Source organism: Populus euphratica, unplaced genomic scaffold (genome assembly GCF_000495115.2).
Source record: "Populus euphratica unplaced genomic scaffold, PopEup_1.0 scaffold2.1, whole genome shotgun sequence".
Taxonomy (NCBI): Eukaryota; Viridiplantae; Streptophyta; class Magnoliopsida; order Malpighiales; family Salicaceae; genus Populus; species Populus euphratica.
In genome coordinates, this window is record NW_011499846.1 from 3,350,283 (window position 1) to 3,368,978 (window position 18,696).

An 18,696-nucleotide genomic window follows, 5' to 3' on the forward strand; every position below is an offset into this window, starting at 1 on the left:
TAATGTTTTGATAATAAAATACTATTTTAATTTATTTTAAAAAAAAATTATAATTTGACATTCAATATTATATTAACATGATATGGACCCCTCGGAATAAGCTTATAAATGTGTTTTTAGATAATGCTGTGCAAAGTAGTTTTTAAATAAAAATATATTAAAATAATGATTTTTTTAACACTAATATATTTAAATTATAAAAAAATGTATAAAAAATATTTTTTAAACAGTAAAACACTTTAAAAATGCAAAAGCCACTAGTTATACCCTGTAGCCCGCTAGGCCAACAAAATATGGGCCGCGGTGTAAGTCCATGTTTCCCTACCCAAAAACTTACCAATTCGGTGAGTATCTGAGCCTTTTAGCCCAAATGTTTTCTCGTATCGGTATATGGAGCATGTCTATGCCTTATCTATCCTCAAGACTGGGTTGATGGGCCTCCGTTTCGCCTCAAGTGGGCCAACTTAATTCTTCCACCAAATACAAGCGAAATCATCCCCTCTCACCCCGATTCAAATTCAAAGTAAAATCTAAAGAAGGAAACAACCCACATCCCCCCTCCAAAAATGAATGGATAATCAAATACTGCTCCTATCGAAGAAATTTAGTAACATGAAACCACGAAATTAAGAAGCCTGTCAAAAAAGCAAACTCCCCCTTCTGCCAAGTTAGTTTCAACTATAATTACACAGCTTAGAATATTTTTGGAAACACGATGAAAATAGTATTTTTTTAAAATTTTAAATTTATTTTTATTTAAAATAAAAAAAAATATATGTTTTGATTATTTTGATGTGTTGATATTAAAAATACTTTAAAAAATATAAATTATTTTAATATATTTTTAAATAAAAAATATTTTAACTCGTTATTATAATTTAAAATGTATTTTTATTGTATGTGCCTCAATGTATAGGCCAGGGTTTAGGCCCATGAGCAAACCCCTTGCGGGCTCACCATTTACTAAGCGAGAAATTCCGTACGAGGGCCGCTATCCGATGTTTTCACAAATTTGTCCTCTTTCTTTGCTTTTCTTGCTCGGGGATGTCAATTCTGGGTCCAATGTCTGCCTAGCGAGTGACATCCCTACTTGTGGTTTCACTTTAATTAAGTCTACAAGCTGACAACCATACAAGACTTAAAGACACTGGAAATTTGGAGGCAAGTCCTCTTCAAATTCAATGCCCGGTTGCCCTTCTCCCAACTCCATCTGGGAGCAGGATTGGGAATTGAGTATAAAGTCCTTGAGCAAAATCCCACACCAAGAACGTTTGAAAATTCCGCAGAAAATGCCACTGAAACTTAAACAGTTGTTGACAAATGATGGCAGCTTCACTTACTTTCTCGAGGACAAAACAAATGAAACAGCTGGTTGCATTTTAGGAGTATACAAAATTCAACGGATAAAGGATACATGCTTGCTAAGTTGAAGCCAAAAACAATATTCAAAGATCAAGGTAAAATATTGGCAACTGATCTATTCCAGCGTGCATTGAAGCTAGCCATGTTCTTGAGGCATAGATTCTGCACGGGTGTCGTCGAGTAAATTTCTTTGATTGCCATACATTTGTCTCTCTGAATCATTTACACTGTTAGGGAATTGTATTCAAGCACCCGTAACTTTTTTCCCAACAAGACAAAAAAGAAGAAGAAGAAGAAGCTTCAATTATACATTTATTTAGATTCTTAGATATTGACAACATACATTATTCACTTAACTCTTTATTTTGCACTTTGCTGCTGTTATCTGAAATTGGAAAATTAAAATCATAAACCCCACCATCTCCAGAATAAGAATGGATTAAATTTAGCGTGTTTCGCTTGACTAACGATCTGGATCAGTGGAAGAGTTAGGGATTTCATGGTGGAGATTGGATAAATCTACCAGGATTAAGAGGTCATTCAAACGTCTAAAGGATGGATTTAGAAATAGCCTACGAGGGACTACTCAGTAACTTCATTCATTTTGAAGGGTCATTTTATATTAAAAATTAACAAAACTTAAAACATTGTTAAACTTAGGTACCTTCTTGAACTTTGGGAGGGCATACCCTAGCCAAACCCTAGTTTCACCATTGGATTAACACATATAATACATTTTTAAAACACTTCCAAACAAAGTTTGAAAAACACAGCACCAAAAAGGCAAGTCCGGTGGCGTTGGAAAATCCTTTTTTACAGGAGAATTGCAAATTAGACCCCTCCAATCCAAAGTATTATAGAATTATCAGTGCTCAAGTAGTACTGTTATCTAAGAACGTTCATAAACATTCCTCAAAATCTTTAATCATTAGTTAAACACAATGAGCGGTGCCTTGTACATTTATGGTCAATTGACTGGTCCAAATTTTGACGTGGGAGCAAATTAGTGGCACTAACATAGGAGAGAACTTATGATAATTTCAGGCAAGTTCGCCTAACTTCACGACCAATCATGCATAAAGATAGATGATTATCTTGGAATCTTCACCCCTTTCTTCACGGCATGCTCTTGTAAAGTTGAGGGGAGATAAAAACTTAAGCACAGAAACTGTGCAATGCACCTTTAACTACATTGTTGAGCAATGCCTACCAAATTGACCATTTCTGATTCAAGAATCATTAATTGTAACAAAAGTAGTCCACAACTGTTCATTGTTAGAGAGGATATACTTTGAATTATCGTGGAAGCTTGAAGATTTGATGGCGTTTTAACCTTGTTTCTGTAACTTTCTTTGTGCTCATACAATAAGACAAATTAATGGAGGAGGAGATTACGTTGGACCGAGAATTTCCATGTTGAAGATTAAGTGATTGCAACTTGAACGAAAGTAAATGTACATTATTTATATTTGATGAGCACATTGTTTTCAATCTTGCAAATTTTGGGTTGATTATATTGCCCTAATTTTTCTCGCATTTCGACTCAAATCCTTAGCATTACATTATTCAAATTCTTCCAAAAGGCGAGGTCTTTCTTTTATTTATTTATTTTTAAAAAAAATTGAGATTCTTGTACACATGATCACATGCTGAATTTCAGAGAAAGGATGATAAAATCAAGAAAATATAAAGAACATGATTAAAAAAGGATGAAATTTCCATTGAATTTTATTAGTTATTTAAGAGTAACATTAATATTGAAACTTTCGGAATCCAGTGACAAATGTATTTATAAATCTATGAAAGCATATATAGCTGTCATAACCTACTGACTAAGAGCTCGGATTGTGGGATCAATCCTAAAACCATGCTGTTTTAGTGAATTAAAAAAAATATTATTTTTTAAAATAATAATAATAATCTAGTTTTGAACAAGATTTTAAAAAAAATTAAAGTTAACCTGATCAATTTAATTATGTTAGAAATTGACTTGTCAAATTATAGATTAACTATTTAAAATATTTAAATTTAATCAAGTTAATATTTAAAAGTATTTGAAAAAAAAAACCTAACTCGAGCTGAATTTACAGGTTAGTACCATATTGAACTGCTATACCAATTAAGTTTAACAACTATAATAACAAATATATACTTCACCTGATCGTTGTTATATTAAAAGGTCCCTCCATGTTGAAAATAAGTGTCCATAATCATGAAACTCAAAACGAGAGGTAAACATTAATTAAAAAAAGAAAACGGGGGGTGAATCATCCACCGGCGAAGAATTCCACGGATCCATTCTCTAGTATTAGTAAAACCATAAGCGTGCACACTCACAAGCAAAAGAAACTGAATAGCTTGTTAGTTAATCACTGGGTTTTAAATTTTGGTTATTGCTTAATACTTCATATTTGAAAATCTATAACTTAATTTCTTACTTCTTGTTGATTATTGTCTTATTAAAACATTTTTTTTCCTGAAACCCATTATGCTGATCATTCGATGTGAACTTAGATCGCCAAATGATAGGCTTGAATTTACAAAAAAAAATCTTTGGATAAGACATCGACCAACAAGAGTTTGTGATTAGAGCTATAAATTTTTAAACATGAAGGACTAAGTTGTAAGAGGGTAAAAATCCAAAGCTAAGACATAGTTTACTTCCCAATGAGTTTTTCTTCTTCGTAGTATGATCATTTTGAACAAGAAGTCAAATGTGCAATCCATCTGCAAGAGCATGACTCTTGGTAGCTGCGGCCGACATCCCAACAAAGAATTAAAGTAGCCGAAAAACTATTAGATATATATTTCAAGGGAGAGGGAGACAGGACTCTCTCTCTCTCTCTCTCTCTCTCTCTCTCTCTCTCTCTCTCTCTCTCTCTCTCTCTGTGTGTGTGTGTGTAGTAACCTTAAAAAAAATAGGGAGAAAGCTTTTTTTGTTTGGAGAAAGGAAGAGAGAGTTAGAAATAAAATTGGAGGACAGTCTTGGTAATATAATATTATGAGTGGTCATCTGACCATTTTTTTTTTTTTTTTTGTATGTTGGAGTAATTATCATTTAGCAAACCTGGTCGCATTTAAGTTACGGTGTCCTCGTCAAAAATCGAATTCAGAATTATAATAATTACAAATGACGTTATAGAAACTTTAACAGTGTTAGTAATACCATCAATCTATTATTTGGTGTTTTGTTGTTTCTAGATTTATTTCTATATTTTTAATTTAGAATTTGTATATCTCTATATAGAGCTGTATCAATATTTATATTTTAATTTTAACGTGTTAAATCAAATTTATTGGTTTGCTATTTTATTTAAATTCAATATATTTCAAAAAAAAACTTTAACATTGCAATGTTCAAAGCATAGGTATTCCATACTTCCTCTATCAAGGATTTAGGTCTTTCCATTGTGAAACACGGTTTATCATGCCTATAAATAAATGGTTCACTGCGGTTACAATCATATAAATCGATTTGTTCTATTCCATTTAATAGAAAAATATTATTCGAATCAATTACCTACGCGTTCTGGGGTGGGAAGATGGGCCATGGGATTAAAGATTTATTCGAGGAATTGGTTATAGATATTTTTTAAAATATTTTTTATATTTAAATATATTAAAATAATATTTTTTATTTTTTAAAGTCATTTTTAAAATCAACACATCAAATAATCTAAAATATTTTTTTAAAAATAATTTCTATTAAAATAATATTTAAAACTTTTAAAAAAATATAGGTATAACCATGTTTTCAAATAAGCCAATAATCCTAAGCTACCAAGCACGCTTAACTTTATTGTAGCTCATATTTAATATTGTATTATAATTTAATTATTTTAAAAAAAAATTAAATTTTTTTTTATTCAAATTAATTTTTTTATCGTTTAAATGTTTTGAAGTAAAAAATAAATTTTAAAAAATAAAAAATATTATGTTAATAATTTCAAATAAAAATATATTTTAAAAAAAGTGGTCTAATTATATTTTTTAAAAATTTTAAATTTTATTTGTTGATTCAAATTATTTTTTTATTTTTAATATTTTAATGTCAAAAATAATTTTTTTTAAAAATAAAAAATATTATTTTAATATATTTTTAAATAAAAAATTTACTTTTTAAACAGCCCGTCTTAATTCTAGCACACCGCCACAATTTTACTATTACTTGACTAAAATTTACTTACTATTTACAAAAACTATTGTTTCTTTATTTATCACAGTATATCGAAAAGAACAAGGACACGTCCATCCATGTAGAAGGTTTGTGTCTAATCGCGGTTTCTATAAAATTTATTTTATTTTTGTTATAAATTATTTTTTAATGTTTTGATATATTAATATAAAATATAAATTTCAAAAATTAAAAAAATATTTTTTTAATAAATTTACAAATAAAAAAACTTTATTAAATAACAGCTACTGTATTATAAAAAACACAATAGCACATATTTTTATTGTGTAATTTTTTATTGAAGGGAAAAGTAAAAATTAAAAGTTATTTTTATAAAGTTTGGTGTGCTTGATGTGCTGACTTGTATTTATTCTTTATTTACAACAAAATAATTATAAAAATCTCTTTAAATAAACAAAATACATAATCATAAAAAAACACGAATAAAAAAATAACAAGGTCTATAAAACAGCACCAAGCTACTATCGTCATAAATTTCACGATTCTTGTGCCAGACTCACCAGAGGAGCAGTGGTGGATTATAATTTATATACCAAGCTAAGTATAAGAGAAGAAAGGGAAATCTCTCGTTGCCTCACATATATTGATCTGGGTATTTTCGAATCAACTGTTTTCACACGATAAAACTAAATTTGTACTTAAACCAGAATTTAAGATATTCACATATGAAACTGTGTTGTGCCATAAATTGGCCTTTGATATAATTGATTCTCTGCTAATAGAAAATCTTTATTATTTTTTTCTCTGTTAATATAATTTCATATTGTATTCCCACACAAGAAAATTCTATTTAATATCAATCCTTCGTCAGGTGCGTTTGTTGACATCATTAGAAGTTAACTACATATTGACGATTGATATCATATGACATGTGAACTAATTAAAACCATTGTTTTTACCTTAAATTTTCTTTCTTACAAAATATCAATGATTTGCCGTGAAGAAAACAAAAGGAAATAATTAAGAGTTGAGAATTTTCCCTCCTATGTCCTCGCGGAAGTGGAAGAGTGAAGTAATGAAACCAGTTAGAAATCCTAAGTTATTTCCCTCTTGTTATCTTTTATCTAGCTAATTATATATTTGATATTTTTGCAAATAAATAAATTTTGGTAAAAAATTATGTCAATTCATGTGTCACAATATCATTCATTAACGATTAGCATTTAATGGTGTCAACAAACGAATATTAACAATGATTTGATATTGTATGTTTGTATTTGTGTTTTAAAAATGTTTTTGAAAAATTTAAAAATTTATTTTAAATTAATATATTTTTATTAATTTTAAATCATTTTGATGTGCTAATGTCAAAAATAATTTTGTAAAAATAAAAAATTTATTAATATGTATTTTATTATAAAAAAATATTTAAAAAATAATTATAATTATATTATCAAATAAATTCTAAATAAAATTTCATCATCAAGAGACATAATATATGATATTGTATTGGTTGAAATTAAGATCTAATAAAATATTTTTTTTACCAGTATTACTGAGGGACCATTTGCATCGAAAGCCGATCATAAGTTTCTTTAACTAATTGAGATAATATTGTCAAATCAAACTCACTTATAAGTTATACCCATTTTAGTTAAAGGATATACATGTTCAATTTTGCAATATATTCTTTTATCAAGATCTTTCGTCCAATTTGACATGATTATATTTTTATTCAGAAAAAACCCATAAAACTATACAAGAAAATAATTATATTAAAATAAAAATATATCTATTCTTAAAATTCCAATGGCTAATAAATGACGTGTTTGACATGAAAATACACTTCTGTCAATTTGAATGGTTAAAAAAATCGACAGAAAAATATATTGGAGATTTTTATACTGTACAAAAGAACATATAAAAATCTAAAGATATTTTAACAACTTATCTAGTTATATAAAAACGATATTGAATGTGCATGAGTTGTTCTATTAAAAATACATTAAAAAACTTGTGTAATTATATAGGGCAATTTACCGTTAGTTACATGGGTTGTTGGCGTCTCCATGGTTTACAGAGATGTGAGACACAACAGCAGTACTTGGTAGTGTGGGAGGCATTTGTGTGCATGACTTGAGGGAGGGGCATGGAATTATGGCGTTTGTGGCGTGAACCAAAGGCAATGTTACATACATATATAGAGCATGCATAAAGAAGGATGCTAATGCAATAAAGAAAGTTCATGGCGTGAATCAAAGGCAATGTTACATAGAGCACGCATAAAGGATGCCAGTGCCACAAAAAAAAAAAAAGCCACAGACAAAGAGCCCAAAAAGAAGGAAAGGGGCTAAAAGAAATGCGTGGAAGAAATAACGCATCCCAAAAGGAAAGGATTTATAACGTCCTATACATTCAATTATTTCACAGGTGGTTAAAGAGTCATTTTTATGACTGAACACTAACCTAGTCTTTAAGTTAAAATCCTTTGTTTGCTTGCTGATAATTAAACAAAGAATATAGGTGAAAATTTAGACACCTCTTCTTGTCATATATTTATGGACATTGTCCTCTTATGTCACTCACCTTTGGCTAATCCAAGCCGAGGTTGCAAGATTGTGTCAATTTTCTAAGGCTCGGCAGTTGGGGACTTGCTCAACCACATGTTAGGTAATGGAAATCATGTTGTCATAAATTCATACAAGGTCTCTCGGCCTAATGGCAATTAGGTTGTAATTTAGTGCTACTTAGAGTGTGAGGTAGCATACACCACCACAAGTGTAAGTGAAACCTGTTTGACTTTTTTCTTGCCTTGTCGTGCACTTCGATCGGTAGTGGCCAGGAATTGGACAGCATGATCATTCCTAGATTTTGCGGTACTTGTTTGTCAAGCTCAATATTGTTAATTATTGCTACATGTTACCAAGGAATTACTACCTTTGATTTAATATTTTTTATCTTCTTAGTTGTTTTATGTATTTTTCCTGAATAATGTTCGTTTTGATGAATGGCATTGTAGAAAACTAAAAAAAAAAAAAATCATTCCTGTTAGGCAGTGTTTAGTTGTTGTTTGACAACATAAAAGATAGCAATTGTGAGGACAAAAAAAAACATTTGATTGAAAAAACAAAGATAAAATAAAAATACAGGTGGCTTTTGTATAAATTTTTTTATTTTCAGAACATAAAGTATAAGAAAGATATGTCGCCCCCACTCCCCTAGTCTCCTGAGGGCAAGGACGGATACCAGTCTCTCGTGTATTTCTGCTTGCAATTGGTTGGGGAAAGAGCTCCTCAAGATGGCCAGGTGATATAACTTGGCGGACTACACGACCATCATGCTCGTGATGAGCCATATACTATCTATTTTGTTGTTTTTATCTTAAGATAATAGCTATCGTAATTAAAGGTATAAGAGTGACATGTATTTCGAGAATTTTGATTTTTGGTATTTTGCCACGTTAACTATACTTAATTTAGTCAAAATATTGCATTAACCGGGATTGCATCTGATTCCTTCTAGTACAATTTATATCTGTTAAAGAGTTCGGTACAAAGAACATCCACTGGCTACTACATCAATAAATGCCATAGCCTCGAAAAATAGCACATGGTATACTTAAGCAAGCTTCACAACATGGTAGAATGTCAAATATGGGCACACCCTAGAATACCAACAGATGCACAAGGAGAAAGTCATGCCATGTCCTATCACGAATGCTTTATCTAGCTAGTGGCTTGGAAGTTAGACTGTTCCACCATGCCGCGTCAAATGGACTAGCTTTCTGCCATTAACACCCAGCAAGAAATTACTCACTGTAATTACTATAAAGTGAATTGAGCTGGAGGGGAGAGTCCTCTTTCAACAATGTTCATGATGACGATGATGATGGTGTAGTGTTTGTTGTAAGTTCGAAGAAATACAGAAAAATAAGAAAAAGATCACAGTGTTTGACTCGTCTTTTTTGGAGGCCATAAGCCGGCAAATTAAGGGGATCTTGTTTGTTTTTTCTTCTCTATCCCATTGCTCAAACTTCTACAATCCCCACCACTAAAAAAAAGAGTGGAAGTTAATATAAAGTGGCACTCATTCATATAATCTTCACCCTTTTTACCTTCTTTGCTAGCCTTTTTGGCTCCTTTTTTTTTTTATTCAGATGGAACCAAAATGACTGACATGACTGACCCAATCACTCATATGGCCATCTCATTTCTCAACGATAAAAGCTAGCCAGTCAGCCAACCCAATCTATCTTGGCCACTGTAATGCCTACAGTTTTGAAATAGTTTGGCTCATGAGATCAGCATTAGAGATAAGAAGCATCGTGAAATAGTGAATTGAAGAAGAAAGGTACGTCATGCGACATGGGAGCTCGTTCCTTTTCCCAAGAATGGCGATGGAAAGCCCTGGTGAAAAGTTACACTTGAAGTGGACATATGCTAATAGGTGGGGGGGGGGGGGCGTGTCAATCATTTAGTAAATATCAATATTGATTTAATAAGCTTATTTTGAAGAAGGACATATATATATACACACACTAAAAGTAAATAAAGTTTTCGTGTAGAAATTATATAATTATAAATTTTGCTGATTTTTTAACATAACAAAATTATTGTTTTTTTAATAGAAAACAAGTTTTTATTATCTTTTTTAATACTTGATAATTTTTATCATTTTACACTTGATTTATTTATCATTCTTTTTTTATATTTATTTTTTGTATTTATTTTTTATTTTTTTCTTTACTCTTATTTAGAGAAAAAATATTATTTTTTAAATATTTAATATTTATCTCTGGCTTATTTATACCCTTTTATTATTATTTTTTTTAAAAAAATTTCTTTGTACTTTTTTATGAGAAATTATTATTTAAAAACTGAGGAAATAATATTTTACTGTAATAATATTTTATTTTTCTACTAAGTTAAAAATTAGCTTAAAATTTTAAGTGTTTTTATTGATACATATAATCTTTACTATGTTTTATTATATACAAGTTTTGATTTTTTTTTCACAATTATATTATCAAAATTTTATTTACATTTATATTTTTACTTGATGTTAAAAAATAAAAAAACAAATTAAAAACACTTATATATTATTTTTTATGTTAGAAAAAATAATTATTCAATTTATAGCAAAGCAAATTGAATAGATACGTGAGCATTTATTGGTATAGATATTTTTTTATATAAATAATTAAATGCATAAATACATCTTTTGATTTATAATTAGGTTAAAAAAATATTTAAAAAGCTTGTATAATTATTTTTTTCTAAAAACAATTACTCAACCAGGACGAAGAGCAAGTGAAATAACCAGTTATATCTATCTATCTCTTAGTAATTCTCTCCCATGTTTATGTGCACACAAATATTTTGTTGGCCAGAATTAAAGATAAAAATTGAGAAAAAATTACGGTTAATTTAAATACGAGAAACACAAGTATTTTTTTATTCACTCGTATTTCTCTTCAACGAAATCGTTTTTCTGGAACTAAGGATAGGTTTTGAAAGAAATTGTTGTATAAACATGAGGGGTAATTAAAAAAAAAGTATTTATATTTGTACACAAAATTGAGTGGATATCGACTCATATCCCTCTATCTCTTGAAAGAAAAATAAAGATTCAACGAAGGGATTTGATAAATATTTTATATTCTTCTTGTTCAATCCCTCATTGAATCCTTATTCTTCTTGCTACATGTTTTGATTGAATGAGGATTCAATGAAAGATTGGAGAGATCCCTCCAATACTTCTTTTATCATTTCAACCCGTGGATTGTCTCATATCCTACCTTTTCTTTATAATTTTTTAATGTTTTCAATTTGGATGGATTGATTCTCATCCTTCTTCTTCTTGCTTAGTCAATTAACAAGTAGAATGATGGTAAATCATGCATTCCCCCCCTATCCATCCATTCAATATACCTAATTCATCCCCTTTTTTCTTTTCTTTTTAAAAAAAGAATAGCAGTTGAATTCTAGGTCACGGGCCTTTTTCTCACGACGTTAATTAATTATTAAGAGCATACTTTTCTTTTTCTTTTTCCTCTTTGGGAAGTGGGAGGACTATGATAAAGGTATATATACGGGAATATTTTTAAAGCGTTATACCAAGGATATATATTAGTCTGATAATGTTGACCTAATCACCAAAAATTCCTAGCTAAAATGTGGAGATACAAAGAAGCAGAATACATGCCTTGCAAGATGAACGCAGCAGTATATACCCAGTTCATTCCCAGACAAGCACCATTACGTTTTTACGTTTTTTTTTTTTAATTAGAAGTAAATAATACACAATGACATGTGATGCATGATAAAACTCCTATGTGCACGCACTCCACAATGAGAGCCTATTTTCAGGCCACTGATTCCACGCACCCTGTTTCTTGTCCACAACTTATGTTTACCATACGATGGTTAGGCACGAAACCAAGACGTCGTATTTATTTAATTATTAATCTAGAAGGGTCATTTCGTATAGTTAATTTAAAAACTCTTGCAAAATTAGGGGAGATTTTGAACATTTTAAAGAAGGGGGTATCCCGGGCCCTCCTTAAACTCGTCCTTTGTCGAAGTGACTCATGCATTCACATGAACATACGATTTTTTTGGTGATTTTTTTTTTGACGAGGGTAGCTAATTATATTAGACATATTTGACTAGGGATTTGTAATGTGATCGATAGTGGCTAAATAATAAATAAATGCATCAACATACAGAGTACGGAAAAAAGAACTCTAATCATGCTATTAGTGCTTGATAGGGTGTGAAATTTGTGTTAATAACTTTTAAGAAATAATAGTAATATCCCCGGTCTCTAAAAATCAAGTACATCAACTTCTTCTTTTTTTTGGATGAGCAAGTACATAAACGTGTTCCAAAAAGAATCTTAAAAAAAAAAAAGAGTGGTTTAATTTTGTACTTTATAGAAAAAAGGAAATTATTTATATATATAAAAAGCTAATTCTTGTTAAGATCGAAAAGTGTAGCTTAGTTATAAATAATTTTGTTTGAGACAAGTTTGAATGGGAGACTGAAAGACAGGGGTTACATTCAGTTTTACTTCATCTTAAAACAGTAAAAACTGCTATACAAGCTATACAAACTAGAGTTTTTTTATATATATAAACCACTTTAAATTTTATCAAATTAAAAAAAAATTAACATATGACCCTTTCAAGAGCAATACTAAAATATTAAATTATATTTTATTATTATTCCTACAACATAATAAATAAATATGAAAATGGGATGTATCTTTTTAGTGGTTGTTCCTTTAACATAGAATGATGATAAAAAAAATTAAAATTTAAATAATAGTTTTCAAAATAAAATTAAGATGTGTATTTTTTGTAAAATTCTGTAATAACCTAGATTTTATTTGTTTATCTGAAACTATAAAATATATTTTTTGAATGGTGGGTTTTTTTAAATTTAAAAAAAAAAGTTTTTAGTTGTTAAGATAAAAATATAAATATAAAATAAATTTATATAAAATATATGTATATAAATATGTTATCTCCATTTCAATTATTTTTGTTTGTTCTGTTACAAAATATATATTAATCAAACATTATCTAGATACTTAAAGCCATTTGACCAATATCTAAATTTTAGCGACAACATTCTACACTCCACCCAAGTTCTCGACTTCGATGGCTGAGTAGGACCCGTGCATACGAAGACATGCGATGGAATTCTAAAATACACTCCCGCATGGTTTTCCTTGGGATCGGGGCTTGCTTGCCTAGCTAGGAAATCAAATCGCTTGAAAACAAAATATTAATTATGATGAGTAACTTGAAATGATAATAGCATTTAAAATTAAATTAAATAAGTCAGAGTGATTAGCCAAATAAGCAACACGTCTGCTTAGCCAATCTTGGCCCTTCCCGTCGAAGAAATAAAACATTAGACCTAATCTTGAGTTGAGGGCATATGAGTGTGTGTATTGTCATGGAAAGTTTCCAAGGACAAAAACTTCTCGTCTACCAATTCTTACCTCCTGAAATAACTATCATGCACCAATTCCTTTATTTTTTATTAAAAATATCTGGTTAAAAAATTTAGAATATATTTAATATTATGGTAACTTTTATAATTATAATTTTAAAAAATATTTTTAGTTAAGCTTTATTTGATTTTTTATATATATCTGGTTAAAATTATAGTTGGAATTAAGGTTGAATAAAAGGTAATATAATGTGTTTAGTTAAAAGAATGTTTTCTTGAGGTTATAAAATAATATATATATATATATATAGTTTTTAATTTAAATATTATAGATTTAACAAATGCTATTATATTATAAAATAAATAATACTTATATAAAATATTTTTTTATTTTTCTATTAAACTATCTATAATTTCATCATACACAAAATCTAATCGACAAGGACTATGATTTTCTTGATTTCTTTAAACACGCAACAACATCAAGTAAAATATCATCAATAATAAAATTAAAATTGCAATCAAATTCTTCAGATATTATATCATCAAGCGATCTCATTTTATTTTTTTAACAAAATACAATTAAAAATAAAAATAAAATTGATTTTTTTAACTGGATCGGAGCTAGTTCAATGCATTTAACTTTGGATAGGACCCGGACTGGCAAGAATAATGGATACTACAATTTTCTTGATTTCTCTAAGCGCGCAATAACATTAGATAAAATATCACGGATAGCAAAACCAGGATTGTGTTCAAATTCTACAAATATTATGTCATTAAACGATCTTCTTCTAATTTTTTAAATAAAATACAAGTAAAAATAAAAATAAAAATTAATTTCTTTAACTGGATTGGACCCGATTTAATGCATTTAGCTTTGGACCAAATTCAATTCTGTCAAAATAGTGAAGATTGTCTCTATTGTTCACATGAAACTCTAAACTGCATGGGAACTTTACACTATATGAAATGTTGATGTTGGGAAGGTGAAGGTGGAGCAGCTAAGAGTTGATTTTTTTAAACTCGAGGTTGAATTACAATTTATATGGGTTTTGTATCAACAATAAAGTAAGTTTTGTGTAGATTGTGATCTATTTTAAAAATTATCACAGCCGTGTAAACAAATATATACTTAACAGTAATTTAGTGAATGTTTAAGAATACTGTAGCTTTTATTTTTAAATATGTTTTAAAAATTGATTTTATTTAAAAAAAATATCAAATTAATACTTAATTTTTTATAGTTGTGATATATTGGTGTAAAAAAATATAAAAAAATTATATTAAAATAAACAATTTATAACACCATATTATGCATAAACTTAGCTGTTAACTCCAAATGCGCATTGCCCCCACCATCATGGTACTCGTTGAATCATCGTAATTTGGCAAATCAATGTGATTGAAGGAAAAGCAATCTTCCTTGAAAAGGAAAATAAATCATTTTAAAAATAGGTTTAAAATCCAAATAAAAATCAAAATAGTCATGAAATCAAGAAAATGTTTAGGAGTTTATTTGTGATTGCCTTTTAAATTATTCTTGATTTAGAAATACATAAAAATAATATTTTGAATAACAAAACTATAAAAAAAAGATTATAAATTTTTATTTTTAACCAAACTCGGTTTTAACTGAAATCTCATACCAACCCTTAGACAAGATGACAGTTTAGTTTAGCATCCAGAAGAAACGACAGCGCCTACTGAACTGAATCATGGATTATGTAACTTACAAGGAAAGTACAGTCATTCACTTGGTATGTGTCAAGTGATCGGGCCCGAGTGCACGCTTTTTGGCAGGATTTCTGACCCCTGGTTTAGCAGTCCCTTGTCAGAACACAACCCTGTCTCATGGTCATGGACTCATTCTAAATGCCCCCCTGCCACTTCCGAAGGCTGGGTGGTTGTTTAGCCATTCAAGGCTAAACACCTATTTTCATGCTCCATTAGCTTAATCACGCCACCTTTTTTCGCAAGTTGAAAAATATATTCCCCACGCCCCAAATTATCTCCCCCGCTTTCAACTTTTTGACCCTAACTGGACGGGTCAGGTTTCAATCTGTAGATAAAAACACTTGCACTGTTGGCTCTCTGGTTTTGTTCTCCGAATTTTATCATTTTTAATTTCAACCTAAAATGGATTCTTAAATAATTCCTTTTTTTTTTAATGTACTGGTTTGGAGACAGGTGGTCTCCCTAAATCCCACTGGGACAACCTAACAGTTAAAAATAACTTATGATAACTGGCAGGAAAAAAACTAAAAAGAATAAATATTATACTTAATTTTTCATTTATTACAAATTCAATGAATGAGATTTAAGTTTCCATATTCGGGAGCCAGCTCGACACTGTGGCCAGGCCGACCCTAAACAAGTTATTTATTCCTTGCGTAAGGAAAGAAAAAAAAAAACAGAGGGATTTTTTAACTTTTTTTTCTTTCTCAATCAGCTTTTCAGATTTCGAAGGACCAACATTAGGAGAGTTATTAAATGTAAATCAGATGCAGCTTCAAGGCTATTCAAGTCATTAACTAAGTGCTATCTCCCTCTTTAGTCCCACCCTCTCTGGAATAGCTTATAGCTTAGCAGATCTGTTAAGTAAAAAAGGTTGAACTGTTTCAGACAGACAGAGACAGAGAAGCGGCAAGAAAATGCCGAGAAAGAGAGAAAAGAAAGGAACGAGATACTATATTATCAATTTATCATGAAATGAAACAGTTCCATGAGGCAGAATTGAGGCCTCATTGGCTTCCTCCAGGGCTCAGGCTAAGCTTCTCCCTCTCTCGTGAACTGTACAATGGCAGCATTGACAGTTGGTGGAAGTTACTTTTCCATTAATAAAAGGAGAAGAAGATTAACAGGTCTTTGATCAAACTTAATTAGAAAATAACTATTTTTAAGAAAATGACCCGTGGGACAACTGGAACTTTGAACAGAAACAGCCATTAGGAGTTACAGCAATGCTTACCACTTTATCAACAAAAAATAATCACTAAAAATAAACAAAACCCAGAATTTATAGCGCTAAGTTATATGAAAAAAAAGAATAATTGAAGTAAAAATCATTCAGTTTCCTCCATTCATGGATGCTGATCTAACTCATCATCAGTTTGTTACATAAACAGAACAGGAAACAGTACTTAAAGAAATGAATTGCAGTTAGAGATTTTGAACTAGGAAATAGTGATGAGATAAATAAGAAGCATGATACTCAGTTGACCAAAACAAATTTGCATAGTTTTAGATCCTGCAAAAACGCAAAAGTAGTCGAAAATTTCTTACTTTATGGATCAAACCCGTTACTCGTGTAGAGCATACTAAAATTAAGCAAAATATTCACCGTTTGATGTAGCTAACAAATTCTGCATCAGACACAGCAGAGAGCTTATCAGCTTGGCTAATATCATCATCATCAACTGGAGCAGGAAGATTAAGATCTATCAAACCCAAGTTATTGTCTCCAAACTTTGTGGAACTTCTTGCAGGAGTACTTGAAGAAGCTGCTACACCAATTACATGAGATCTTTTGTGGCCACCAAGAGCTTGCCCAGATGAAAATACTCTAAAACAAAATGGACATCCATGGATTTTCTTCTCTGGCAGAGAAGTTGAAGCACCTGCATTTTCTGTTGGCTCCAAGTTTGGTTCTTTACTTGGTGTATAAACTTTGAGTTTCTTGTGACTTGCTCTATGCCCACCTAAAGCTTGATAAGATTTAAACACTTTGTTGCATGTTTCACATTTGTACTTCCCTCTTACTTTTGTCTTGCAAGATTTGAACTCACCAGAATCATCTGTTTCAGTTTCTACTTCCTCTTCAAGTTCCCGATCTTCTTCTTGATTCTCTTGTTCTTTTCTCTTCCATCTGTCTCTTGAAAGCATCATAAGACAGAAAGCGACATCTTCTTCTGTTGTAGTGTCAGAAATTGAACTCACCGGTTCAGGTTCTTGACCCGATGATGACTCAGCTGCTGCCTTAACAGTACCCATTTTCTTGAGTTCAAGCTTCTTTACTATGTTGTTGTTCTCTTGCTCTTGCCTTGGTCTTTGCTGATGATATTGATGGTGATGATTCTCTAACAATCTCTTAGTTCTCTTGGATCGTCTTCTTGTTGGGTTCTTTGATGACTCGGTCTCACTTTCTCTATCTTGAAGAACAACAGAACCAGCATCAGCCGCAGCAAAACAGAACTCAGGATCAACCAATCTAATACTTCTTTTGGGGTTCTCTCTGAGCCCATAAAAAATACCCTTCTCTTCTTCCTCGTCTTCCTCCTCCTCCTCCTCCTCTTCTTCTACACCTTGTCCTTCTTCTGCTTCTTCCTCTGAAGATGAAATTGATTCAGTGTCTTCACTAACTTCAATATGTGGGAATTGATCTTCTAGTTTTGGAGGAACTGGAAGCTTCAACAAATGAGACCTCATGTGACCGCCCAAAGCTCTACCGTTAGAGAAACTTTTGAAGCACAATTTGCACTCGTGCTTCTCCATTAACTTGAAAACAGAGCAAGAGAAACAGAGAGATTTTTCCTTCTTTGTGAAAAAAGATTGTGACTTGTGGATTTTTCTTTTTTCTATAGGGTAAACTGGAAAGAGTTGTCAAGAAGTTGAGGAAAAGAGTGGAAACTAAAAGGAGTAGGTGACAAGCATTCCTCCACCAAGAGAGATGTATACAAGGATAGAAAATAAATAAATAAGTATATATTTTTCTTAATAGCTTTGATTTTGATTTTTTGAGAGGATTAATTGATTTTCTTTAAAACGTTGGATATTAAAACATTAAATAAAATTTAATTAAAGCTCTTGCATGAAGGGAGAAAGAGGGACATGTAACATGCGAGGCTTGCCCGTTTCTGAATTTATTCCCAACCATTCTTTCTTTCAACCTTTACCTCTCTGTTGTTTCCCAACTTGCCCTTTCTACCTGGTGATATTCAAAAAAAAAAAAATTAAAAAAAAAACAGTATGCTACAACCTACAATGGAAATGAACGAAAAATATATATTTTCATAAAGTATTTCTCAGTCACGAACTTCAATTTTTCTACCTTTGTCTCTAAAATCAATCGTCTGCTTACACACAAAACAGCTTCGCATTTTCATTGATTTAAGATTTAAAATATTTCAATGTGGGTTTTAGGGATATAAAAAGCAGAGTTAGTTTGTCCAGAATATCATGAAAAATAATTTAGTTTAATGAATTATTTAAGAATTTAAAATTCAACTTGAAAAAAAA

At 30.4% G+C, this 18,696-nt stretch overlaps 1 protein-coding gene across 2 annotated transcripts; it reads right to left on the reverse strand.

Annotated features, from left to right (window-relative positions):
- Positions 1-15,727: 15,727 nt before the first annotated feature.
- On the reverse strand, positions 15,728-18,123 carry LOC105132190 (zinc finger protein ZAT9-like). 2 transcript variants are annotated; one of them, XM_011035545.1, is made up of 2 exons: positions 16,802-18,122; positions 15,728-16,052 (listed from the first exon to the last, which is right to left on the reverse strand). In XM_011035545.1, the coding sequence occupies exons 1-2, from the start codon at positions 17,950-17,952 to the stop codon at positions 16,037-16,039; spliced, it is 1,167 nt and encodes a 388-aa protein (XP_011033847.1). In that variant the 5' UTR covers positions 17,953-18,122; the 3' UTR covers positions 15,728-16,036. The 2 variants fall into 2 exon arrangements, with proteins under 2 accessions (XP_011033847.1, XP_011033839.1); XM_011035537.1 differs by lacking the exon at positions 15,728-16,052 and adding an exon at positions 16,086-16,251 and having other exon boundaries at positions 16,802-18,123.
- Between the last annotated feature and the right edge of the window lie 573 nt (positions 18,124-18,696).

Coding starts and splice junctions, on each gene's coding strand:
- LOC105132190 (XM_011035537.1), bottom strand. CDS start 17,952: ATGGAGAAGCACGAGTGCAAATTGTGCTTCAAAAGTTTCTCTAACGGT. Junction 16,252..16,801: donor TTTGTTAGCTACATCAAACG/GTGAATATTTTG, acceptor GCCATTGTACAG/TTCACGAGAGAGGGAGAAGC.